Source organism: Poecilia mexicana, unplaced genomic scaffold (genome assembly GCF_051168715.1).
Source record: "Poecilia mexicana isolate PSO_F unplaced genomic scaffold, ASM5116871v1 scaffold_16, whole genome shotgun sequence".
Lineage (NCBI taxonomy): Eukaryota > Metazoa > Chordata > Actinopteri > Cyprinodontiformes > Poeciliidae > Poecilia > Poecilia mexicana.
This window is the reverse complement of record NW_028263385.1, coordinates 5,653,878-5,679,843: the sequence shown is the minus strand read 5'-3', so window position 1 is coordinate 5,679,843 and position 25,966 is coordinate 5,653,878. Positions and strand designations below refer to the sequence as shown.

At 37.4% G+C, this 25,966-nt stretch overlaps 3 protein-coding genes and 1 non-coding gene across 4 annotated transcripts; 1 reads left to right on the top strand and 3 right to left on the bottom strand.

Annotated features, from left to right (window-relative positions):
- Positions 1-1,972: 1,972 nt before the first annotated feature.
- On the bottom strand, positions 1,973-2,045 carry trnav-cac (transfer RNA valine (anticodon CAC)). The gene has a single exon. It is a non-coding gene; the product is annotated as a tRNA-Val (tRNA).
- Positions 2,046-8,180: 6,135 nt separating this feature from the next.
- LOC106926468 (homocysteine-responsive endoplasmic reticulum-resident ubiquitin-like domain member 2 protein) lies at positions 8,181-16,072 on the bottom strand. Its single transcript, XM_015001431.2, has 8 exons — positions 15,950-16,072; positions 13,664-13,718; positions 12,479-12,597; positions 12,127-12,296; positions 10,755-10,853; positions 9,975-10,307; positions 9,433-9,541; positions 8,181-8,962 (listed from the first exon to the last, which is right to left on the bottom strand). Exons 3-8 carry the CDS (start codon positions 12,560-12,562, stop codon positions 8,780-8,782), a joined length of 978 nt encoding a protein of 325 aa, XP_014856917.2. The 5' UTR covers positions 12,563-12,597; positions 13,664-13,718; positions 15,950-16,072; the 3' UTR covers positions 8,181-8,779.
- Positions 16,073-17,674: 1,602 nt separating this feature from the next.
- On the bottom strand, positions 17,675-20,774 carry pkdc (protein kinase-like domain containing). The gene is made up of 3 exons (XM_015001432.2): positions 20,618-20,774; positions 20,012-20,396; positions 17,675-19,117 (listed from the first exon to the last, which is right to left on the bottom strand). Exons 2-3 carry the CDS (start codon positions 20,380-20,382, stop codon positions 18,526-18,528), a joined length of 963 nt encoding a protein of 320 aa, XP_014856918.2. The 5' UTR covers positions 20,383-20,396; positions 20,618-20,774; the 3' UTR covers positions 17,675-18,525.
- A 1,815-nt stretch (positions 20,775-22,589) lies between these two features.
- On the top strand, positions 22,590-25,466 carry LOC106926464 (secretory phospholipase A2 receptor-like). Its single transcript, XM_015001426.2, has 6 exons — positions 22,590-22,702; positions 23,117-23,163; positions 23,309-23,680; positions 24,237-24,581; positions 24,694-24,791; positions 24,895-25,466. Exons 2-6 carry the CDS (start codon positions 23,130-23,132, stop codon positions 25,000-25,002), a joined length of 957 nt encoding a protein of 318 aa, XP_014856912.2. The 5' UTR covers positions 22,590-22,702; positions 23,117-23,129; the 3' UTR covers positions 25,003-25,466.
- The last annotated feature ends 500 nt before the right edge of the window (positions 25,467-25,966 follow it).

Sequence of the window (25,966 nt, the reverse complement as noted above, 5' to 3'; positions counted from 1 at the left end):
TCCACAAGCCTTTATGGACGTTTGATTTGATCCTCTTGGATGGCAGAAGACTTTCTTTTTCAAAGACGTCTTTAACTGATGTCCAGCTTGAACTGAGTTTTGGGTTTTTTTCAGTGTACACGTAAATACCTTTGGGTTTTGATTTTTTTTATTGAAAATAATCGTTTTTGTTTTTTCTTAATGTTTTGTCTGGCATAATCTGACCCCAATAAGTTTTTGTTTTACTGATTTTTAAGTGCAATATATTTATTTTGATCTGTGGAAAGAATCTGTAATGTTCTGTATCACATTTAAAGTTATTTGTAAACCATGAGAAATATATATATATAAATCACAATCAAAACATTTCCTGGTTTTTTTTATCTTTTTTTTTCCTGGATAAACTATCTAGGAAAATAAAATAATTAGGGATGAAATACTATTGAGTATTTTGAAAATTCAATTTATTGAAAACATTTCAATGAGGAAAGTTTCATAAGCGGAAACATAAATGAAAATAATATATTGGTCTTTGTGATTACATCCTACACCTTTTGGTCTAAATATTTGGAAAAACTTGCAAAACATCAGATTAAGGATTTTTTTCGGCATTTGATGAATAGCTGCTAGCATTAGCACAATTTAAGCTTCCACTACGTTTCAATTCTGCAATTCAGGAATGTCTTTTAGTGTAAAAAAAAAAAAGACAAATGAAATGAAAAATTATTTAAAAATGCAAAATTATGATCTTAAACCTTTAATTAAAATGTCAATTAAGAAGCAATAATTTGTCAAAGTAGATAGTAAAATGGTGGGGTAATTACATAGAATCCATTAATATTAATAGCAATTAAATGTTCTCTATGCTTCAGTATGTTAGTATAATGAGTCTTTTGTAACTTAATATGCAATAAATGACCATATGAAATATACCCAGATGACAAATGGCATCTTGTCAACAGACAGAAATCAACAAATAGTTAATTTTTCTTGCAGAGTTCTTTAACTGGCGTTCCTTTAAATATATTTTGTAATGAGAAAGCTTTTACATCATCTTCTTGAGTTATGATACAAAGCACAATTGTGGGTCCACATCTTAAAGCAGGGGTGTCAAACTCAATTTCACAGAGGGCCACTTCAGCATATTGGCCCCCCTCAATGGGCCACATTGATGGTACAAATCAGGAGTGCACCCCTGCTAAAACACCCCAGACAAAAGGTTGACTTCCCTCATTCAGTTCTGTAGAGGCTTATAATGACTCAATGGTCCAGGTGTGTTAGAGAAGGAATGCATCTAAAGCTGCAGATGGCAGCTCTGGAAAACTAGACTTGGGCAGCCCTAGCATAAATGTATAAAAATACAATGTTAAAAAAATAAATTAAACACCACCTCATATTGTTATGTATTGATTTTATGTATTGAAGTTTTAAATATTACATTTGAGTTTCCATGGATGTAAAATTACTGCTCAGTTTAAAAATCACAATATTTAAATCAGTGTTTAAAGGTAAGCAAACAAATAATAAAAACAAGTCACATGGGCAGACATTATAGACTTTATGCAAAGATGACCTTGAGTTTGACACATGTGCATTACGCCATTGAACTGCCAATTGGTAATTGAAGTAAAGTAGCTTCGATTTCAAAGAAGCCGACATTGAAGTCGATTGGCAAATGAACCATCACAAAAGAGGAAGGCTCTTGTTGTCTCACTGCACCCAAGAGATGCATAACCTACAAAAACCATTTCTGTCTGGTTTTGAACCAGAGACCTTTTGCATGTAAAGCAAACATGATAACCACTACACTACAGGAACTGAACTTCTCTGCTTTGTTTCAGTTTGAGGTTCCAAAGTTGATGATGCATGAAACGCATGAAAATTTAAACTGAGGCTTGCACTCAGATGCCTGGAATCAGAGTACAGACCATGACACCACAGAACCCTTGTTGACCTTTAGTAAACACCCGTGATGAATAGAATGTGCAAAATCTGTTTCTGTCTGGTTTTGAACCAGAGACCTTTTGCGTGTGAAGCAAACATGATAACCACTACACTACAGAAACTCATGCTCTTTGCAGTGTTCCTGGTAGATGATCCACATTTTGTTAGAGACTAATGTCAACGAAGGGCATGGAACAATGTCAAATACTTACAGATCCTCTCAGAGAGCACAGTAACTTGGTGAACAAACTGTCAGACTTATAATTGTGCCCAATTTCACATTACAGTCCATAAACTAAGCCTGGGATCAAAAAATTGTATTGAAGATGTCATTAGCAGAGACAAATGGTTCTACAGAGACTTGGCTAAATGGCTATGAAATAAAATCAATACTTACAAATAAAAAATGGTTCAAAAATAAAATTAACACATTAAAATAAAAAATATCTCTGAAATACAATCAACACTTGAAAATTAAAAATGGTTCAAAAATATCAACACTTCAAAATACAAAATCTCTGGAAAATACAATATTATGTAAGTTGTTTTGAAAAACATTAGAATATAAGCACTTTTATCAAATCTTCATTGTGGTAAGATCATGTAAGTTCTTCTTAAATCCATGGAAACCCAACAGTTTGTAAGGTAGGTGAGTTAGCTCAGCAGGTTAGAGCACGGTGCTGGTAATGCTGAGGTTATCGGTTCAAACCCCGTATGGGGCAATTCATGTCTAAGGTCTTTCACACAATCAACACTTCAAAATAAATAAGGTTTCAAAAATAAAATCAACACTTCAAAATAAACAAGGTTTCAAAAATAAAAACACCTAAAAATTAAAAATGGTTCAAAAATGAAATCAATACTTACAAATAAAAATGGTTCCTACAATAAAATTTACAGTTCAGAATGGTGTCTGTTCAGTCCATAAAGTAAGCCTGGGATCAAAAAATTTATTTATAGCAGAGACAGAGTCTTGGCTAAAAAATAAAATCAATACTTACAAATAAAAAATGGTTAGGAAGCACATTACAAACCTTTGGTTGAATTCAAGTCTCCATTACAGATCAACTCATAAAAGAGAAATCAACATTGTGTTAATCCATTTGAGGAGCCGGTAGTTTATCTTGAGGAAATAAATGACGACGCAGAAGTTAATCAGACTGTAACATGCGGAGTCCGCTGATCAACCACTGCGGACACGGCTCCGCCGTTGCGAAGAATTAGAAACCGCTGGGAGAAACTCATCCAGCGGATTTAACAAATGGAGCCTTCTGGGTTCACGTTACCCAGGAGAGCGGCGTTCTGGAGGAGCTGCAGACGTAACATCTGTCCGTTTCGGAGAAGCGAAACCATGCAAATAAATAAATAAATAATCCGGACCGCACAGGGTAAAATACTCACAGACAGAGTTCAGTTGATCTATTTGGATCAGACAGATACAACTAATGGGAACCAGGAGGAAGTGCGTTCAGACCCCAGCGGGTGAAGTGATGCTAATTTAAGTGAAGTCGCTTAATTTATTATAAGTTATTGGGGCCAGTCAGTGGTTTTTGTCACTACGGAGAAAAATGTAGATACATGTATCTCCTTAATCTGTGAGGGAATCTGGATTCACGGTGAATATTAACTAAACCGCATAAAATGTGACTAAATAGCCGATGTTAATATGATTGTAATTTCACGGATAAAAATAGTACATGACCGATTTTTTTTTATATGTTGTCGGTCAAGATAACGGATAACAAAAAAAGTCTAGCGCGACCTGCCGATGTCTCAGTTTTATTCGCTGGGAAAATCAATAAGCAGCTTGAGGTGACTCTGCTGCTCTCTAGTGGCGAGAAGCCGCAATGTTGCCTGGTAACAATCGGAATGCATTGTGGGAGATGTAGTTTGTAGTCAATTCGTGCTCAAAACCTATTTTAAGTCAATCATCAGCCTATAAAATGCTGGGCGGGCCACATAAAATGACATGGCGGGCCACATGTGGCCCGTGGGCCTTGAGTTTGACACATGTGTCTTAAAGGCTCTACAAATAAAGGTCTAGTCAAAGTATGGATAGGAATCTAATTGGGATGCTTTGGCATACAGGGTGCATGGGCTCAAAAATCCTCCAATGTGATTTAAAATCCCATCCACTGTGAGTAAGACACAAATTCATATTATGAAATGAAAAAATTCCTACAAATATCTATAAAAAACATCTATACTTTTGGACACCCAAACTTTCTGATTCATGTGTTCATTTTTGGTCCATTTGTATGTCTAAACTAGAAAAGAGTATTTTAAATGGCACCAATTAGGCATTTACCATTTACCAGGAGCATTTTAACACAAACATAAAACTCAAAAGTCCCTCAGAGTTCTATCATTTGTTAGTTTTGGTGCCATGAATATTATTTTATCATGTACAAACACTATTCTTGTTTTTCATGCTCATCCATATCCAAATTCCAGATTTTTCCACTTTTCAAGAGCTGCTGATTAGCCTGGTGGTCTGACTTAAAAAAGCAATAAACCCAAAGCAATTCCTAATAAAGTTGTTCATATATATACACATCAAGTGAAGACTCATAGCCAAAGCCATAATGCTACACTTGTGACAGTAAATAATATAAAAACTTCAGTCCATCCATTCTCTGATCTGGCTGTAGGGATACTGTAGACTAGATATTAGCTACTCCCAAGAGAGGTCTCTCCGTTCACACCTAAAGATAAGTTAGAGATGTGGAAAACACCAAAAGCACAGAGAGAGTGCACAAAAACATTTAAACGATCACATTTCTGGCTGCAAAGCAACACTCCTAACTGCCTGATCCACAGCGTAGGCCTCTGCTCATCACAAGAGACAAAAACACATGACGTGAAAAACCAAACAAAAGATTAAGTGCCGCAGCTTGATAAATATGTCTGCATGTACATTATTGACTTCAGGGCAAACACCCATACATATAAACACACACGGAGCAGTCTATCACCAGAGCCATCAGCCGCCACCGCAGACGAACTGACGGATCGATGGCGGGACGTTAGTCACCGTTTCACCAGGAAGAAGCCACTACTTCTGCCCTGATAAGAATCGGTTACATCCTTCGAAAATAAATAAATAAACAAATAAATAACATCCAGTGTGGCTCTGATTGGATTAAAGGGAGAAGGGAAGGGCAAGACAAGCCACCATGAGGTATGGCCAAGCAAATTGGAGCCAACAGTTGGGCCAGAGAGTCCATTTTGGGGTATAATTTACACAGTGAGGAGCATGAGCTGAATCTAATGTCATTTCCATCAATTTTGCATTTTGGCCCTTTTTTCCCCTTCCCTAAGGCTTTTAGCGGTCATTTGAATCATCTGGAGGAGGACGGCCGGCAAGCACTACAACGTCGGAGACGACATTTAGCGCAGTGGCAGAGTAAGAGGTGGTTCTTTATTGTGTGGTGACTGGCTGCAGGATTGTACATCCGCCGCTGCACCATCTTGGAAATGGCTAACAATATGCTAATAGGTTAAGAGCACTGAATAGTCCCAGACAAGCCACTTAATGGATGTTTTATCTGCAGGTCAGGAGTCTCATCAGCTGCCATCTCTCCTGACAAGATGTGCCAAGTCAAATTTACCGATAAAGTGCTTTTAACAAACAGGCCACAAACTGCTTGGGGCAGGACAAAGGACACAGACACGGAAATGTTTGTGGTGAAACGTGAAACCTGTTGGCAAACAATGGAAAATCGTTTGAGGGGAGATTCACATTGAAAGCAAAATGATCCGAGGACAAACAGAGATGACAAGGCTTCCTGTCGGAGCTCAAGCTTATTTAACTTCATTTACTAAACTGGTCCCATTTCAAATGGGGACGATTTTTGCCAAATTTAGTTTGACATTGAGACCAAAGCAGAATTTCCTCTAACGTTTGTTATTGCAACATGAATTTAGCAAAGTAAAAGTGAGCAGCAATATCCTTGACATGAACATTTAAGCCTTTACTCATATAAGACTTGGAAGTTTAATAAAATGTTTACAATTTTCTTCCTATCCCCAAATAAAATAAAATCGACTACAGGTATATCACTGACAGCATCAAGTTTGGGAAATCTGATCTTCTGTCTGTAAAACAAACAAAACGTAGAAAATGTTGCTTACTCATTTTTTAAGCAAGTAAAACTATATAAACATAAAATCTTTCAAAATGGTGGTGCACGCACATATAAACATATAAGGGCTGGGTGATAGGAACTTAATCAAGATATTTTTTTTAACTAAAACTACTTATTGCTTCTTTGCAGTCTTTGTTAGGTAAATCTGTGAGAGTGACCGCAGGGGACAGCAACAATAGCCTGACAAATACATGAAAAACATAGACCTACCATTTAAAATATGGCTCTTCAGTTTGTCTGTTACATAAAAAGTGATATATATCACTAAACCACACAGTCACTGCATTTAATTATATTTTAATATTTATTAATGCTCTCATAAAACCAGAAGAGAAAATAATACAAATAAGAAATCTGATAGTAGCTAACATACAGACAAAAGTGTCTTCATCTTAAATGCAAAATGTATATTTTGTAAAGTTTGCTCTGAATTTGTTGTTTTTCAGTCTGTATAATCAACGATTAATCGATTACTAAATTAGTTGACAATCATTTCAGTAATCGATTCATCATGATTAATCTGATTCTTTCAGCCCTAATTCTCATTCAAATTTTCAAAAATAAAGCAGAAATAATTAATAATTTTCATCTAAAATGTTGATTAAAACACAACATTCGATATTATCTGCTGAGATAATCACTACAGTGATATATATACATGGGGCTACAGCTGGAATATAAAGTGCAGATGGACCTTTAGGGGTCACTTTTACTGCTGCAACGCATCACCATCCCATCTGCACAGGTGTCACCCTCCATCTCTCCTCTCAGTGCCCCTAATAAACTCAGCCTATCTCCTCCTCTCTGCGCGGTGGCAGGTGTCCAGCCCAACTGCGGCCCCTCCAAAGACAACAAGGCCTGATAGCAGGGAAACAGGAGTGAGTCGACTGCATAACAAGGACTTATTATGATGATGAAATGTCCTACAAGGTCCCAAACACCCTCTTAAAGAAATCTCTACCTCTGATAAGGGGAGTCTAACAGTCAGCCACCCTAAGGCATGCGCGGGAGGAGGGACGGGTTCTAACCTGATTGGATCGGCGGCTCAGAGGGGGCGCATGTAACAAAATCAAATGGCCGTCAAGCCTGTGTCATGCATAATTAATTGGGCCTTCTACGACCAAGTACAGGAAAATCCATGGTCATTTGATTAGAGGGGGTTTGGAGGACTCTGAAGTGCATCGCTGTCTGAGCTGCTTCCACACCATCCCCAGTGAGGATGGTGTCACAGAAACTTAAAGTTCAAGTTTGGTTTCAGCTGGAAGTTCATGTCAAACCTGCTCTCACTGATGTTTGGAGGTAGGATGAGCTCATTAAGCAGGAGACGCATCCAAAACAGACGGACAGAAATAATCTAATGCTCATAATTGAGCAAAGAAAAGAAGACAAGCAAGCAGAAATCAGGAAAGCTCCACAATGTTAGCGTTTATGGAAGAATGGTAAGAAGAAATATTTTTTCTGGTCATTCCTCTATCCAACAGCAGCTTTTCAAAGAACGGCAAGAACTCCTCTCTGTTCAGTTTTCTACAAGCCAAATACGAACAAAGTGGAGGAAGATCTTCTGGATCAAAACAGTGTGTGCCAGAAAACCCGATGCCAAAACCTGCTTTAAATTTAGGATTCTGCTAACCTTCCTACTATGAAGATGTATTTTTGTGCAAGTATACCTTGAATTAAAAAAGGTTAAATTTCTTTCATAACTTAAATAGTGAAACTTATGCAGTTTATTATACAGAATGATGTATTTAAAATGCATTTCAGTTCATCAACTGAATTAAACATAAACCTTCTGAATATCATGTACCAGCTAGAAGGAGATGCTGATTTTGTAGTGATGCTTCTTAGTTACAATTTTCACTTTTTCCTCCTTTTACCTGCTTTCTTTTTTGTGTATCTGCTGTCTTGTCTTTTTTTTAAGATAAGACACTCATTAATTGTTTTGAGGTTCTGTATTCTTCATAGAAACAACATAATTATGAAAATATCTGAAGAAATTATAGTTAAGAGAAAAGCTAAAGCACTCCGCTTCCTAAAAGCACCTAAAACATTTGTGTGAGGATGCTGCCATCTGTAGGACAACTAAAGAACTACACAGGGTAATCGAGTCGGTTTTTGTATGCAGGCAGAACTTTATTCAAAAAGAATATATACTGGAATTATAGATGAATATATTTACACATGTAAATAGATGATAAAATGTGAAAAATTGAGCTTCAGTTGCTGAAACCTCTGTATGCACCCTGTGTGCATATGGAGATGTCTTTCAGAGGTTGTTTTTTTTAATAAGGACAACTCCCTCTCATTCTAGGGAGATTTTCTGATGTTATCGTTAAATCAGTCACATGTCTCAAATAAAAGAAGAAAATAATCCACCATCATGTGCCCATCGCTGCTCGAAATGGAAGACAGCTTCCATCTGCGTCTCGCCATCATCTTTCCCATCGCAGCTGAGACATTTACTCCACAGACAGTTTTTTTTTTCTTTTTCATTTTTCAGTACCTTTATTTATGTACTTTCAGTAGTGACACTCTGGATCTGCTCTCAGATCCCGTTAGTAGGAGCCGCCGTCTGGACCAACCGACTGCTACCGTCCAATCAGACTCGAGTGATTTTGTTTGGAGACTCAACTGGGTGTTACAATGAAGATGAAGGTTGGAAACTGTAGCGCGGTACCTGCTGGCAGTAGGGAGACGGGCGGAGTGTCTTCCTAGTTAGCCAGGTGGGGCTGAACGTCAGGGATGAGTGAGGTGAAGAAGGTGCTGATGAAGGCCCACGCCACGGTGAGGATGTTTGGCTCTGGCAGGGCCGCACCCAGAACCGGGTCTTCGTTGCCTCCTCCTCCTTCCTCACCGCTGTCATCATCCTCCATCCCCTCATCCATGAGTCGCTCCTGGGACAAACAGACACAATCAGAGTCACATACGTACTCATGTTTTCAAGGCAACAACAGTTTTTGTGCAATCCTGTTGAATAATCATCTATGTTAATAAATTATAGGCTAATAAATAAAAATGTGCAAAGTACCTAGTTTGTTGTTGAATGAACTAAACCTCCAGCTTTGCACATAGATGAACTATGCTTACAGGAGTTTCTTTTGCATCTTCTGTTATCAAATCAATTATTTTTCCTCACATACGGATTTTCTGAAGAGTCAATTTTGAAATACAACGCTGAGAGAAACAAAAATATATATAAATAGATGGGATACAGATACAAATACATTTGGAGGTGGATTTAATCTCTTGGGCTTGAGGCTTTTGCAAAAAAAAAAAAAAAAAAAAAAAAAGTACAATTTAACATCTCATTTACTTTCAAAAGCAATGAAACACAGAAAACAAGAAAATGATGCTTCAAACTCACAATTTCCTGCATGTCCTGCTGCCTCTGCGCTTCTCCTGGAGGAGCGCCGGCCCGTTCTCCTCTGACGTTCTGCTGTTCTGGTCTGAAGGGAAACCACTGAGCCTGGTGCCTGAAACCATGAAATAAAAATAAACCTAAAATTATCAAAAAAAGAAAAAAAATGGCATCTTAAGCTTTGGACAACAGACGGAAAATGATTTCCTCCACATTTACCCAGAATTGGTAAAATGCTAAAAGCTAATTACATATTTCTTAAGACTATGTATGAACATGTATCAAATATGTCACATATTGGCAATGTTATGATTGTATTTCCATATAAGGTGATTTCAAAACAGATATCAGGAATCCAGACCTCAATATGAGCAGTGTGGGATTATTGTCATTAAGAACATAAAACAAATGAAGGATCTAAAGAAAAACTATTTTTACATAAAAACAGAACAAAGGCAGCTCTTTAAACTCTGTTCTGGCCTCATTCTATGTGTTTCTGTTCGGCCCGAATTTCCTGACAATGCACACAGAAAGCATGAGTGACTTACAGATAGATGAGCAACATGGCGCTGACCACCATGACAAAGCGACTGAAGGAGGAGTAGAAGTAAACGATGCTCAGCAGAACTCCAGCCCGAGAAACCGTGTACAACCAGTCCAGCCAGTCCTGGTTCAGCTCGTCGTCGTTCAGCACCGGGCCGCCCTGTGCGTTCATCTGGACCGGGTTGGCAGGCAGGTTCTCTTGTAGAGGGTCCTGGGCTGGGTTCGGGCCCAGCGGAGGCTGCACAGGTTCATTGGGCTGAGTGGGCTGATGAGGGGATGAGGAGGGAGGCGAGGGAGGAGGAGCGCTGGGAGGCTGTAACGCAGCTACTGCTGCCTGACTGCAAGGAGAAGAAACAACATAGATGTCAAGATTGAGAGGAAGAACAATTACAATTGAAATCCAAGGGAAGATTCCCATAAGGAAACTTGTTCACATGATGAGGTTTCAGGGCTGCAGCTAAAGATTATGATAATCTATGATAAAAATTATCCCCTAAAATGCAATAACATGGCACTGCTTTAGTGAACACTTGATCATTTGTAACAATGAATGCATCTGCAGCTAAAAAAAAACTCAGGGAAGATAAATCCTGTCTACTTGGTGTCAGAAAGAATAATCTGTTGATATATAGAAGTTTAATTCACCCATCTTAAATGCAAAATGTATACTGCATGCTTTATTCTGTATACTCTAGTTAATTATTCAATTATTAGATGATGATTATAACTGATTAATTGTTTCCTACCTATAAGCTTGTAGAGGTGAGCCCTGGTAACACACTTACTATTGCATGTAGTAGTGGCGTGCGTACATCTGCTGCCACCACAGCATCTGCATGGGCATGCTGGCAGGAAGGCCCCCTTGTAGAGGCGCTCCATCTGGGCTGTGGAATATTACAGTTTTATTAGTTAATATAGTAACACTGAGGCACAGAAAGTAGAATAAAAGCACACATTAGCATTTGTAGAAAATGTATTTAAGCTTCAGAGTGTTGCCAGGATTTTCCCTCAATGTGAGGTTTATTGAAGTCAAACATATTTTACAGTTCTGTTTCCAGGCTTGTAAAGAACAAGACGTTCCATTCTGTAAATTAATCAGTATGCTGGGATCTCCTACTGTTGAAGTATATTATATGGCCCAAATGGTCTGGTACCTCTTAAAGTTCAGGAGGTTTTTCCAAAAAAGCTGAATAGAAACTATTTACTAAAAGGTCACCTTATAAAAAGAGGAATTTAGTCCTGCCGACGTCTGATGACGCGAGCAACCTCCTGTTTTCATCTCTCAACAGACAAATGTATTATAATTATATCAAGCAATATTAATAAATATTGCTTTATTGGGAATATTTATGCCAATAAAGCAGGGTAATATTAACACTAAAAAAATCAGAAAAAAATGCTGCTCATGCCACTTAATTAGTTCAACAATTTATAGGTATTTAGAAAATAAAGAGACGGTATGACCAATAACCATTACTTTCCTTTTCTGATTCCACTTTAGCAATCACAACTTTATGGACTATTTTTCCAATTCATTGTATGAGTGAGTTACAGCCTAAGAAGAAAATTTATTACAAGAATAAAGTCAAAATATTGCAAGAATAAAGTCGTAAGCGGAAATAAAACACCAAAATAATATGAGCATGATATTTTCATAATGAGAATAAACTCATATTCCAAGAACAAAGTCAGAATATTAAGAGAATAAATTCACAATATTATCAAAATAAGTAATAATAATAAAATTATACTACAAAAAGTCAAAACATTATGAGAATAAAGTCATAATAATATGAGAAAAGTCGTAATAACAGGAGAATAAACTCAAATATAATATTACTAGAATGAAGTAGTAATTTTATAATAATACATGAAAAATAATCAAATAAAATTAAATCATAAATGTTAAACATCTCGTGAAGTTATACTTTGGTTTTATAAATACAGACTTAATGTTGTCACATCAGATCTTGATAACTATTGAAGCTTTGCTCTCATTAAAAACTTTTTTCCAAGTAATTTTATGACTTTCTTCTGTTATTTTTGTGTCTATTTTGCAAATGTATGACTTTATTCTCATGATTTCAAAAACAACAACATCAACAATAAAAAAAGTTAAGCCCTTTATATTACGGTTTTCACTCAAAACCTGCTCACCAGTGAGGAACTCCGTTGGTTGTCTGAGGATGGAAGGAGGGAAGGCCAGTGCGACGCCTCAACTCATCGCAAGATCCCGAGGGTGATGAAGAGACAGAAGAGGAGGAGGCTGATTGGCTGTCTAGGTTTGGCTTTGAGGCAGGTGAGGAGGAGCTGCTGCCATCTGAACTCTGCAAAAACATATAAACACTGATATAACCAAACAAATAAGTTACATTTGTGAAGAGGACAGATTAATCTAAGCAAGAAGTCTAAAAACAAAATCTTCCGTGAAGTGAAATACTTTGGTCACAGAAAAACATCCAACTCGATCTGGTTTCTGACTGGGTTTCTTTTAAACATATTTACTCACGCCGGCGTCAGAAGCAGGGGAGTTGGAGGGAGTGTGAGGCATTGGCGAGCCTGAGGGACCAAAAGACGGATAATCCAGATGCATCACGTGGCATTCATCCTGCTGCAGGGTTGATCATGCTGCAGACAACCAAATGATTTGAGAGGTGAGAAAGGATAGGCAGCAAAACAACAACAGAGACAAAGCCAGAAGCAGAGGAAGAGGAGAGATTACAGTGGAACAGGATGGAAATCACACACACAATAATCCCCTTTTGTTTGTTTGATCAGCCATTGTTTGACAGGCAGCCTGTTTCAGTTCCCCCACAGGCTGAGGAACAATGAGGCAACTAAATACACAACGCTGCAGTTTCCCAGCTCATAGACAAATTGCATCTGCAAAATTAAATGTGTGTTTCTGTTTGTTCTTGGTATAGTAACACCCTTCAATTTATTAATAATGGTCTGAAGCCGTGGGACAGCTGCAAAACAGAAAATGTTCTTCATGGTTGTGTGATCCATATATCAAAAAGTATTCATAAAATCAAACAATTGTCAAATTATCATATAAAGCATTTAAAGACATGCAGAAATTACAGAAAAACTAGATTGTATCTGGTACATGTAAGAGCTCAAACGTTCAGTGTTACTACAAAGTCAGTTTCATTCAGAAAAAAATACTTATGAAGTTCCAGCTGAGAAAAACTTGTCAAGTAACCAACAGATAAGATTATAAAAATGGAAATTATATATTTCAACCACAAACAAATGTGTGAAGCGGTAAGCATAATGTATTACTCTCATTTTGATTTAGCTACCATTCCAAAACAGCAAAACTGATCACAATATAGATTCAACAGTCAAACACAAACACGACTGATAAAACAAAAAAAAACTTAAACGAGTTAATTCATTACACCAATTACATTAAATAGTGAAACTGTTAAGCTAATAAATATCAACAATCATGTCAAAAAAGACAATAACATATTGTAAAACAGAGCAGCATCACTGGCTATTCTTTCATGAAACCCACAGTGGGAAAATAGTCTGAACACAAAACTCCCACAATATTGTCAATTTTTGGGGTTTCAAAACATTATCAACTTATATTATTTCCATGGTGTGAGTGACTAATTCTTCTTTTGGTGAATCAGAAATGTTTTTTTAAACTCATATTTTCACATAATGTTCTAGCATTGCTTACCTCTATGATCGCATTGCGGTCTTCCTCAGTAAATCTGCTCCAGTTTTTTGGATTGCTGCAAAACAAACAAAACATTAATAATATGATGAAGTGAGGAAGAGTGTTACAATTTAAATTCGAGGGTTAATAATTTGCTAAATTAAATTTTTGCTTGCTTGATTCAGGTTACCTAACTAGAGGGTCATTAACACACCATGCAGTAAATTTGAACACAAGTTTCAGTCACTGCTTGAAACCCGACATTTTATTGAATCTTAAATTAGGTTGAAAAGCAGTTCAGTGAGCCTAGATGGAATTGGAAAGATTAGCTTTTTTTTATTACAACCCCATTTCTGGCAAAAATGCTCCATCAAATGGATGTTTTGAGTACAGTGGTGGCTGCACAGTGGTGCAGTTGGTAGAGCTGGTGCCTTACAGCAAGAAGGTTCTGGGTTCGATTCCCAGCCTGGGTCTTTCTGCATGGAGTTTGAATGTTCTCCCTGTGCATGTGTGGGTTTCTCCAGGTACTCCGGTTTCCTCCCTCAGTCCAAAAACATGACTGCCAGGTTAATTGGCCTTACAGTGTCCCTAGGTGTGAGTGTGTGCATGCATGGTTGTTTGTCTCTGTGTTGCCCAGACTGGCGACCTGTCCAGGGTGACCCCGCCTCTTGCCCAGAATGTTAGCTGGAGAGGAACCAGCAACCCTCCCTAAGGAACAAGGGTGTTAGAAAATGGTTGGATGAAGTACAGTGGCTTGGTGATTCAATTATACTAGCAGACTGGTTTGGATTTCAAAGCATATTCCAGGTATCTAGCACAGACTCACTTCCGCGCAGCCAAAGAAAAAACAAACAAAAGGAAAACCTATGTATGTGGAAACTGTTGGCTATTTTCCAATTTTTTTTTTTTTTAAAAAGAAGTAACCATCTGTATGTGGCCAACCACAAGGCTGAGCTAACCAGAAACCAATTCCTCTGTTTAACTCATAGCAGTTTGACTTTAAGATAAATGTATCTAAATCTTCTGGTGAAGGCGACCCTAAAAATTCCACTTATGAGTACACACTTTTTCATGACACAATCATGAACTGAACCAACGTAAAAATGAATGTCACATAACTATATTGTTTATCCTGAAAAACGTGTTCTAGTCAAGAAGTCTTATTTGCTGTAATCTTTATTTGGTCTGACAAGGATAAAAACTGTAGGATACTTTATATAGATAAATGTGGTTTTATTTTAAAAATAGAATTCAGATAAACAAAAATGAAAGAAAAATTGGAGAAATGCAGAGTTTGAATGAGAACATTCAGGGTTAGGGAGAACATTCAAACTCCATGCAGAAAGATCGCAGGCTGGGAATCGAACCCAGAACCTTCTTGCTGCAAGGCAACAGCTCTACCAACTGCACCACTGTACAGCCTTATTAAAAAATAAGTAAAATAAATTGCCAAAGTATATTTAATGTGTTGTGTTTACTAACTACATATTTTAAATTAGCTGTAAATGAATGAACATAATTTGTTTGGTAAGCTCTGGGACATCGTTCTTCTTTATATATATAAAAAAAGCCTATAAAGACAACAATATAGTTTTTTTTTCCTGAAGTCTTTCTTAATTGTCTGTTTAGTTTTAGAAAAGGAAGTGCAGAAAAGGAATTTACTTTTAAATGATACATATAAGATTTTGAACAATAGCTAAATCTTAACAGTTACTTTATCATCAAAACATCTGTTTTCAACTATAAAATACAGATTTTGGAAACACTAAGAGGCTTTACTGTTTTATGACATTGTGAAAACTAAATTTTTTTATTTAATATTATGCAACCTAACACAGCAGAAATCACACAACAGGTTTATAGTTTACACATATGTTGAAATTTGTTAGTTGCTGTTCTGTATTTCATAAAACCTGATTCTTTAATTGCAGAAATACACAAAACAGAGGTCAAAACAGAAACTAAATGTCACTGAGGCGCAGTTTCAGGGTTTCTATTGACTCTCACTGCCACCTGCCATGTTTACTGGCATTTAAATCTTCCCTCAAAGAGGCAGAAGCCTTGGGGGGTCCGACGTAATAACAGCTACCTAAACAATTAGGCATTTTCAAATTAAAACCTCGCTTTTTAAAAGACAAATGGATAGTTTTAAAGGAAGTTTTTTATTTAAACCCTATTCATGAAGCTACGGTTAGCTTGCCAGCTTGTTAGCCAGTTTAACTAGCCATGTATCACATCGTTACTTCATTGACAACATATTTATCCGTCTGAGTTTTATACATATACTCAAAAAATATTTTTCTGTACCTGTTTCCTTCTTTAACAGCGTCGTCTCCTCACCCCTGCTAGTCTCGGCTCGCCTGCCTTGTTTTTATGTCGACTATGGGAGCGGAACCCACGTGACCTCCGCCTTCATAACAGCTGATTATGACGTCAAGGAGCTTCCTAGCTGGCCATGTTGGAGGACACACAAGTCTGAAGCGACAATGAAACTGTGATGCGTGTTCCTTCATAGATGCACAATGCCGAGTTTCTGTGCTATAGTCGGCTGTGGAAACCGAGGACAAAGGGACGTGAAGAGCTTCTTCCGGTTACCGGCGGTCATCACGAACCAGGGCGAGAAAACGGAGGGCTTGTCCAGACGGAGGCGATGTTTGTGGTTGTCAAAAATAGCGAGGGATAATCTGCGAGATTCAATGCTACCTTACATCCGCGTCTGCTCGGATCACTTCACATCAGGTTAGTCTCTATTACAGTTGTAGTTCCAGCATGGAATAAAGTGGGCTATAAAGTAAAAATGTAATTTACTGTTGTCAGGGCAACAAAAGGTAAGTGTCGAATCCCCGCCCCCCACCCCCACTATTTCCTCTGTAAATTGTCTCTAAATGCCACCAAACTTCTTTTTAACACTTAACACATAAAACCTATCACCTTTTCTAAACAGTTTTGCTTAGAGACAACAATAAACAAGCCAGGACTAGTACAGCCAATGTTTTCCTGTTTAAAAAATGCACTAGTATTAAGAATTTTTATTTTATTTTATATGTTTAAGTAGAAAACGGTTTAGGCAAATTAACTTTCATCAATAATATGGAGAATTTACATTTAGATCTAACATATAGGTATAATATTTTATTTCGATTTAACATTTAGTTTTAACATTTAGATAGAAATTTATTAAGATAGATATTTAACATTTAAATCTAATATTTATATTAACATTTAGATTTTATAAAATAATGTGTAAAATATAAGCATGGTAATTTCTGATTTTTTTTTATAGACATTTCAATTATTAAAAGATAAAAAAAATTCTGCTAATTCTTTTGCATTCAAATTTTACACTTGAGATTTAACGATGAGCAGCAAAAGCAAATGACGTGGATTAGCAGTGCTTTCCAACAACTGATGACGTCATCCAGGAAATGTTAAAGTGGACGACATCCCACAGTAGAGTAGCTGGAGATTGAGATCGTCATACAGCAAAAGTCTTCAGTCAGAAGTCTCTTCAGATTTGTTGCAAGATTGACTGCTGCTGGAGATCTTTCCTGCCCACAGCATCACCATCCAGAATGACTCTGATGTTATTTGAAGTTACGACAATAGTCATTTTTCCTTTGGGATAAACACAGTATTTTTGAAATTTTGTGTAATTATAAAGTGAAACATATTGTGCTGAACTTTGTTTTCTCCTAGGCCAACCTTCTGCTCTGTATGATGATGCCAACCCAGACTGGGCGCCTTCTATAAATCTTGGCTGTGATGGGAGGGATGAGGTAACCATTTCCACTGGAGGCACACAAAGATGCAAAAGGAAGCGTTATGGGAGAAAAAAGATTTTAGAGCAAGTTGCTGCTTCAGCATTGCTTGATCTAAGAGATGCTGCTCATGAAGACGATGAGGAATATACTGAACACAGGAAATCAGTTAACGTTCAGACTGATCTCACCTCTGAATGCATCACTGCAATGCAGATGGAAATAAAGAGACTCATAGAGGAAAACCGAACTTTGAGGAAGAATGTTGCAGCTCTAAAATTAAAGGACTTTTAATTTCAATTTGAATGACTTGTGAAAGTACAAAGAATAACAAACATTGCATAGAATAATAGTTTTGTTTTACTGTAGCCATGTTCCTCCTTTTCAGATGTGGACGGAGCTAAAAACTCATCTGTAAAAGATTAATTTGCAAGTAATACTGATGAGGTCACCTTATTAGTGTTTTTGATTAGTTAAGTATCAAGTCAACACCAATGATTGTCTGTTTGAGCTCCTGATCATCCATGATTTGCAGCAGAGACGTTTTGGTCTCCAGGTGGAAGTAAGTGTTGTGACGTTCTCTCATGTCCCACATAAACAAATAAACAAAGGCAGAGCAGGCTCTGCTAAACACAGTTCTGGTCTGAAGTCTATATGCATTCATAACTGACATGAACAGGATATTAATTTGGGGCTTTGAATGATTTATTTCAGCTGCTCATTTTAAAGATGAACTGGACTGAAAAAACCTTAATTAAAAAAGAAATAAAGGACTTGATTTGTACACTTTGGCTGTGTTGTGCCTTCTCTGATAGAAGCACAACACAGCCTGAGATTTCCTGAGATTGATGTTTGATTTGACTGTTTAAGCATACAAGGATCACAAAACTTTTTTAAAAATGTGTAAAAGCTACTTTTGATACTTATTCGTTTTGGAAAAGTAGCATTTTTTTAAAAGTCTTTATTATCCACAGCTGACCAAACAGAATGTTAGATAGTACACAGCAAAGTAAAGTGCATGAGGTGGCTTGTTTGGGTGGCTCTTTTCAATAAGAATTCCCATAGTCAGCTCTTCTTGTTTACATTACAGTTCACAGTACGGCACCAAATGATCTGTAGTTCTGATTACTGCTTCAGTTTGTGCAGAACCTCCCGGGTCAGCTGCTTACTGTACTGGTTGATCTTCCAGTGTCCCGGCATCCATCCCAGGAGAAAACGATGGAAATCCGTCCACGCGAATGCAAACATCTCTCTCCACTCCTTCTCAAGAGCATTAAAGTTCACATCTTTATTAACAAATGCCTTCAGTTCTGCGAAATAGTGGTCCAACAATCCCGGTACCCGTTTATCACATTCCCTCTCATCCATGCAGCTACCGAGAAAATACACAACATCTTTCATCCCACAGCCGCCGCCGACGTACTGAAAGTCCACGGCGGCCACTTTGAGTCCGCTCTTTGAGAAGCAGAAGTTGGCCAGCTTGGCGTCTCCGTGAACGATGGTTTTAAAGTTACACTCGTTGAGGATCCTGTCGATGTCGCCCGCTGCGGCTTTGAGCTCAGCGTTGTCCATGGCTTCCAGCTCATCTGGCCGGGTCTCCAGGTGCCAGTAGGTGCCGACTGGCCACAGACCCTCTGGGGTCACACCCAGGAAGAGGGCATGGAAGTGGGCGAGCCAGCTCAGGCAGGCCCTTATCTCTTTGTCCTTCAAGCTGGTTCTGCAAATGAAAACATGAAAAATCACATTTCATCTGCAATTTGGTAAATAAAATCACTGATTTGTAACTACTGTATCCAATTGGAGAATTGGTTTGAAAGTTCAAAAAAGCCTTTTTGCAGATAAATTATAGAAAAAAATACAAGAGCTCAAGAACAAATGTATTTGCTTTTTTTAATTTTAATTAGATTACTCGGTCAGATCGGTGCAAAGACCTTTAATAGACATCCAGCATGCAGCATTGGACACTGACATTAGCTTAGGGGATGTCTGTGCAGCTTCAACATGTTTTGCATTGAGATCCTATTTTAAGATTTAATAGCTTCGGTGATAGGCCTACTCCTTTTTGCATACATTGCTCATAACAAAAGACTTTTCCAGCTGACGTTTTTTTTTTAAGCAAAATTAACCCATAGCGGGTCAAGAGAAGCAGCTGTGTTCAATCAAAGGCACCCCTAAAAAAATGAAATGGGCTTTTACCCTTCATTTAAAGGAACTCAGTGTTTCAGCTGCATTGCAGTTTTATGCAAGTTTATTTTAGATTAGATTAGCATAACAATTGAAAGCTGCTGTTCCATGTTTGGTTCTTAATCTAGGGATGCAGAGTAGAACCAGTCATCTGAAAGGTTGATACAACATCAAATCAGAGTGCATAGAGAGCGTATAGTGTATTATTAAACGGGCAGGTGTTGTTAATTTTTTTATACAGGTGTGGCAATGAGAATTTTGCTCTGTTCAGATGAGAACAACAATAGAGGCAGTTTGCTCAAAGATTGTGATTATAAATTGTTTCATATTGGTGGTTAATGGTGTATAACTCTTCTGGTTAGGTGAAGCCATTTCAGAGATACTCACATTTACAAACTGCTTTAATTTTCACTGTCTGTGGTCATACCTTCTCTGGTCATAGCCCTCCACATCCAGATCTTCCAGAACTATCAGCATCTCGTCGCCATAGGAACGGGCGGCAAGGCAGGCGGGGATGCGGCAGCTCTGATTAGTGGAGTAGTTCTGGTACCAGTGGGTCTCCACCTGGTAGGACCTGACTTTACGGGCGTGGGAGCGATTCGTGTTCCAGCCGCCCGGGTGCTCTGCGTCTTCCTTAAACTTGACGTGTTTGACCACCACCGAGGGCCGCCCACAGCCCTCAAGGTGCAGCCGCACTATCTCCCCGTAACCGCTCCACAGAGTCTGGATCTTAGCGCCGACACGCAGCGATGAAGCACCGCATGTCTGCAGGATGAGGTCCTGGTACACCTGCTTCATTTCCACGGACAGATCTGAACCAAATGGACAGTGGAGCGCAGTGTTTAAGTCACGTTGACAAAAGACATTTGTTGTCTTTTGTCAACAAATGATTAAACTTGGGCGATTAAGCAGGAAAACCAAAAGCAAGCAGTTATGGTAAAGAGTTGAAAAAAGAAAGCAAATGCATGACATTAAATGAGGTACGATATATATAAAAAAGGAAAAACAAGAATCGATTATTACAAGTATTTACCCTCAGCTTCCTGATGGAGACACCCTTTCTTCTTCAACTGTGTTTATTTATTTGTTGGCGCATTGCCGCCACCTACTGGACAGCAGTGGGGATTTGAAAAGGAAAAACGCTGAAATTAGATAATCTTTCAAGTCTTACACAGAAAAGTCGGAACTCTTTCGGAATCTTCAAAATAGTGTTTGTTTTAATAAGTCTGCCCTTCCAATCTGGTATTTACGCCTTAGGTATTTATCCAGTACATTATTTCTAATAGTAGCATGCTGCCCCAAACAAAGAGAGGCAGTTGACTCTCTTACTCTTTGTGGCTTTGTAATACTTCCTTGTTACTTTGTTCACTTTCTGCTCCACTTGCATTACTGCTTTTCATCTTTCATTTCCTTCAAGGCCATTCACTGTGCTTACCTTCCCTATTATGCAAAAAATTTGCAAAAACCACAGCATCAGTCTCCAGTGTAATTTTGTTCTCCATCCCCTCAGAAGTAAATGAAGTGTTGCTGATTGCTGTCTGACTTAAAGAACAACACTGATTTGCTTGAAGGCAAAGTTTTAGCAGTGCTACATACTGATGAAACTTGTTTGCCCTGTCCACAGTGATGGTGAAAGGAAAATTTAACTCTTTCACAGCCAGGGTTTGTTCTAAGGCACAAATTAGCAGTTTGTTGTAATTTGCAACTCCTCTACATGGCAGTTTTAAAAATCTGTTGAATAAATCAGATCAGTGAAATTTCAATTTATTTTAGTAACTTCATTAAATGAAGCACTTTTACAGATTAAGAAAACACTGATGTTGTAAATCCTTTATTTGTAATATTTTTGGACACGTAAGATTTGAAAGTCATCATTCTAACACAGAAATGTTTTTGTCTTTCAAAAATGTACTTTTTGAACTGAAAAAAGAAACAATCTTCACGAGAATGCTTATTCTAATTTATTGAACTTGACTCTTTATTATATTTTTTTTGGAGAAAATTCAAACATATCCCAAAATTAAAAACACCCACAATTTCTTTGAATAACCTTTAAAGTTTTCTATACCATCACAGTAAATAATTCAGAAGTAAATCATTCAGAAAAGATGAAAACAACAATACCCTGGAAACCTGCCATTTCCTTCATTTTGCATATTTAAACACATTATTTCCATGAGATTACTCACTCATGGAGCTCAGGAAATATTCATCTGTTTCTCCTGAGCAAATATCCTTTTTAGATATTTGAGTTTTGGACCTGGCAAGTAAAGAATACTGGACATCTACACACAGAACTGATATCAATAATCTACCAATAATCTATCAGCCAATAGCCACAGGTAGGTGGAAGAACTGATCACTGACTGAAATATGAGCAGGCATGAAAACAAAAGCAATCAGACTGAAACCCTAAAAGCAGGAAATATTTATTCTGATATATTGTCGGTAAGAAATAGAAAGTTATCTACCTTTTATAGTGAAAGTAAATACCTGATCTTGCCTTTAATTTTCAAACTGCTTTACATACAGATTAGAAGACAAATGTCTTGAGACTGTATTTTATGGTCATACAGTTTTTGATTATTTTTGAAACATGGAAAATGTGTAGAGTTAGAAAAGCACAAAAATCGGACTTTTTACATAAGTATTTCTTTCCTACACACTCAGTGTTGTTGAAACATGATGATCCAATATTAAGTTGCTTCTGAAGGATTACATATCAGTTGACTTAGATCATCTGGGCTTTCCCAAATTGTTCAAAGGCAAAGTAAGTAAACATTTCACTTAACAGAAAGTCATAAAAAAATCCTATGAAATCATGTTTTCTGGCATTTAACAAGAGACATAATGTTTGTAAAACAGTAAATGTTTCATCTTATTTCATGTCAGTGGGGAAAAGGAATGTGGATTACTGGTCTTTACTGTCATTTCCATACTGATTTCCATACACAGGAAGAAAAGCAGGTAATTTAAGTCATGACTGTCACAAAACGTCCACCACAAACTATTCAGAGACAGCTTTAAAGACGCTTTGCACAGCTGTCAGAGGTTTAATTCAGAAGTTAATTTTTAGTAGCCCCTGTTATTGCTGAACATAGGACTCAGAAAACACAAGGTAAGACTCTTTCTAAATCTTATAATATTGTTTATCCATTAATTAACAATTTCTTTCACCACATGTAACAAAGACATTGCAGAAATTATTTTCCATTTTCTTTATGCCTTTATTTTGGCATCCTGTACTTTTGTTATTCTTCTTTTGCTTTTCTTTTATCTACAGCAAAGCAAAAGAAGGAAAAAAATATGAAAATGTTTTTCATTTAGTTAAAAGTATGATCAACTATTAAGATAATATGTTTGTATTATATATTTCAAAACAGACATTTCTAAATAAATTCAATCCATAGATTGAAATCATACATTACAAAACACATTAACATCTCTCTGCCACTTTTATAAGCCACTATTGCACTTTAGTAAATACTTTGCTATATAAATAAATTCATCTCAGTTTTCTTTCTTCCTGTAGCTTCATAGCAGCCATGGGAAATGTCATAAAGCTAATGATTCTTGCAGGTTAGTTTCTCCATTTTCTATACATTTGTTTTATATATGTGTAAAACATGTGCCACCTCCAAAGCATATTTCCTTACAGAAAAGAATTTCCAGTATTTCCAACTAATCCTTGTTGCTCTTTAAACTCCTAACTTTTTTTCTACAGGACTTTGTTCTCTTTGTCTCTGTGTGTATCAGTACCAATATGTCTTGTTTCAAACTCCAAAAACCTGGACCGATGCGCAGAGCTACTGCAGGGAAACATGTGTTGACCTGGCCACCATGGAAGACATGAATGAGATGGAAATGGCTCTTCAAAGTGTTGGAGACGACTACAGTGATGCCGTATGGATTGGGTTGCACAAAGGAAGCGACCCAAAGTGGCACTGGTCTCTGGCCGACAAAGATTTCTACAAGGATGGAGAAAAAAATTATCTAATATGGAGCTCGTTAGGTGGCGACAACTGTGGTCTTTACAGTTCTGGAAAACTTTCTATAATCTCTTGTGGCTATGCCAAATATGCAGTCTGCTTTGATGGTGAGTATTCCTTTTACATTTTTCTCCTAATAATATACAAACGCTGATAATCAATTATGCATATCAAAACACAAATGAACCTTATTGTGTTCAATTACAGTATCAGAACATGTTTACATATAAATGTTTGTGTCATTGGTTTCATGTAATGCAAACAATCAGGAGTGAAAACAAACATATCATTTCAGCAGCCATATTGGATATCTAGCTGTGGCTGACTCCAATATTATCAAGCGTTGTGTTTGACCAAATGCCGTTTGACCAAATGCCCACCTTGTACACTCTAACATGAAAATTACAGCAGCTTTAAGGTTTTCTACCTGGTCAGTGATGTCCCTATCAGCCTGAGACTGCATTGGGATTCCCCTCGAACGTTTTGGGGAGTGTTGCTCAGCAGAGGGATGTCTGGGTTATTCCTGAGACCCAATCTCACATAACAGTTAGACAAAAGATGGATGTATGTTTTCTGCTGCATTTATACCTCTTGTCCACATAGGAACTTTGTGAATGCGCTCCACTGTTTTTGTTGTAACAAACACAAAAATGTTTTTTTCAGGCTCAGAACAGGGAGCAGCTCAGTACATCCTCAGTCCAGAACCGATGACTTGGACCGCCGCTCGAGATTTCTGCAGACAAAACTACACAGATCTGGTCAGCTTGAGGAACGATGCAGAATACAAGACAGTCCAGGAAGTAGCCAATGGGACAGCAGTATTTGTTGGTCTCTTCAGAGACCCCTGGGTTTGGTCAGACCTGACTGACTCTTCTCTGAGGTACTGGAGGAAATCCCAAGGGATATATGCACTAAACAGTGAATATTGTGTTGCGATGCTGAAGACTGAATCTGGAAAATGGGGAGACAGGAAATGCACAGAAATGCAGCCTTTCCTCTGCAAATGCAGTATGTGAAATTTCTAATCAATACAGACTGACGGTTATGGATAAATGTGCAAACTGTAGAACCAGCTCCTAAGCAACCCTGACATATGATTTGGTTTTATTTTGACTTTTAGGAAAATCTAATGTGCAGTTTGTGAAACTGCGGCTCAGCCTGCAGGACTCAACTTTAGATCTGAATGACCCTGCAGTGCAAAACAGCATCTTGGAGCACGTAAGTCTTCCAGATGTTAGCCTTTAAGTGTAGGAATGCTTTGATTCAGTCAGCTTAAACTACATGTATATACTGGTTAAAAAGGATGGTTTCTTTACCCCAGATGAAGCAAAGGCTGAGTGAAAATGTGAATGATGTCATCCATCTTAACTGGAAAAATCACTCAGATGGAAGAGTTTTCATCAAGGAGACAGAGGATCACAACCCATGAGAGGAATACAGGATGACTGCTACGATTCTGACCTGAAGATGTAAAAGTCCACCAACCAGGGTGGTAACAAAAAAAACATTTAGCTGTTGCTGATAAAGCTTTAATAAGGATCTTTTTCCAGAAAAGATACCTAATTTTGGAAACAAGAATACAGAAACTTATCCCAATAACTTGTTTCAAAGCATTATTACTAAATGGTTTAAAAACAAATCTTTGTATTCCTTGCTGTCCATTTGTCTTTTAAGGGGAATAAAAAGTTAATTTCAGATTTTTATGAACCTCACCTACCCGAATTACTAACGTAATAAGTTTCTTTATTGTTATTTTCTATGTTCTTCTAAAGGATGCATTAATCTTTAAGTCAGTTTATCTATTTAGCCTATGATTATGTGAATTTATATTCTATTTGTTCTTTTGCTTGAGAAACTGCTTGTTTTCCCAATTAAAAACCAAAATCCATTGCAGACACATGTGATTTTCTGACAGAAAAAATACAACAAACAGCAACATTTCATTCGCTTCTAAGAGGAAACCAAATGACACCAGAGACTGATGCTGTGGTTTTTGCAAATATTTGCATAAAAAGGAAGTGAAGCAGTGGATGGCATTGAAGGAAAGGAAAAATGAAAAGCAGCAACTCACTGTTAAACAGTTGGCAGAACTAGAAATTAATTTACAAGTGGGCAAATAATTTATGATACATAAACTCCCATTTAAATGTCAAATCCTGTTTGGTTATGAGAGCTCCTTTAGGAGATCTTGTACTAAGACAAAGCATCTAGTGAAGCAAATATAAAGCAAAGAAAAATATGACAGTTTCCATACAGGTGCTGGTCATAAAATTAGAATATTGTGATAAAGTTCATTATTTTCCATAATGTCATGATAAAAATTAAATTGTCATATATTTTAGATTCATTGCACACCAACTGAAATATTTCAGGTCTTTTATTGTTTTAATTTT

Coding starts and splice junctions, on each gene's coding strand:
- LOC106926468 (XM_015001431.2), bottom strand. CDS start 12,562: ATGCATCTGGATTATCCGTCTTTTGGTCCCTCAGGCTCGCCAATGCCT. Junction 10,854..12,126: donor ACCAACGGAGTTCCTCACTG/GTGAGCAGGTTT, acceptor AATATTCCACAG/CCCAGATGGAGCGCCTCTAC. Junction 9,542..9,974: donor GCCATGTTGCTCATCTATCT/GTAAGTCACTCA, acceptor TCATGGTTTCAG/GCACCAGGCTCAGTGGTTTC.
- pkdc (XM_015001432.2), bottom strand. CDS start 20,382: ATGAAGCAGGTGTACCAGGACCTCATCCTGCAGACATGCGGTGCTTCA. Junction 19,118..20,011: donor GAGGGCTATGACCAGAGAAG/GTATGACCACAG, acceptor TTTCATTTGCAG/AACCAGCTTGAAGGACAAAG.
- LOC106926464 (XM_015001426.2), top strand. CDS start 23,130: ATGGGAAATGTCATAAAGCTAATGATTCTTGCAG. Junction 23,681..24,236: donor ATATGCAGTCTGCTTTGATG/GTGAGTATTCCT, acceptor TGTTTTTTTCAG/GCTCAGAACAGGGAGCAGCT. Junction 24,792..24,894: donor AAAACAGCATCTTGGAGCAC/GTAAGTCTTCCA, acceptor TCTTTACCCCAG/ATGAAGCAAAGGCTGAGTGA.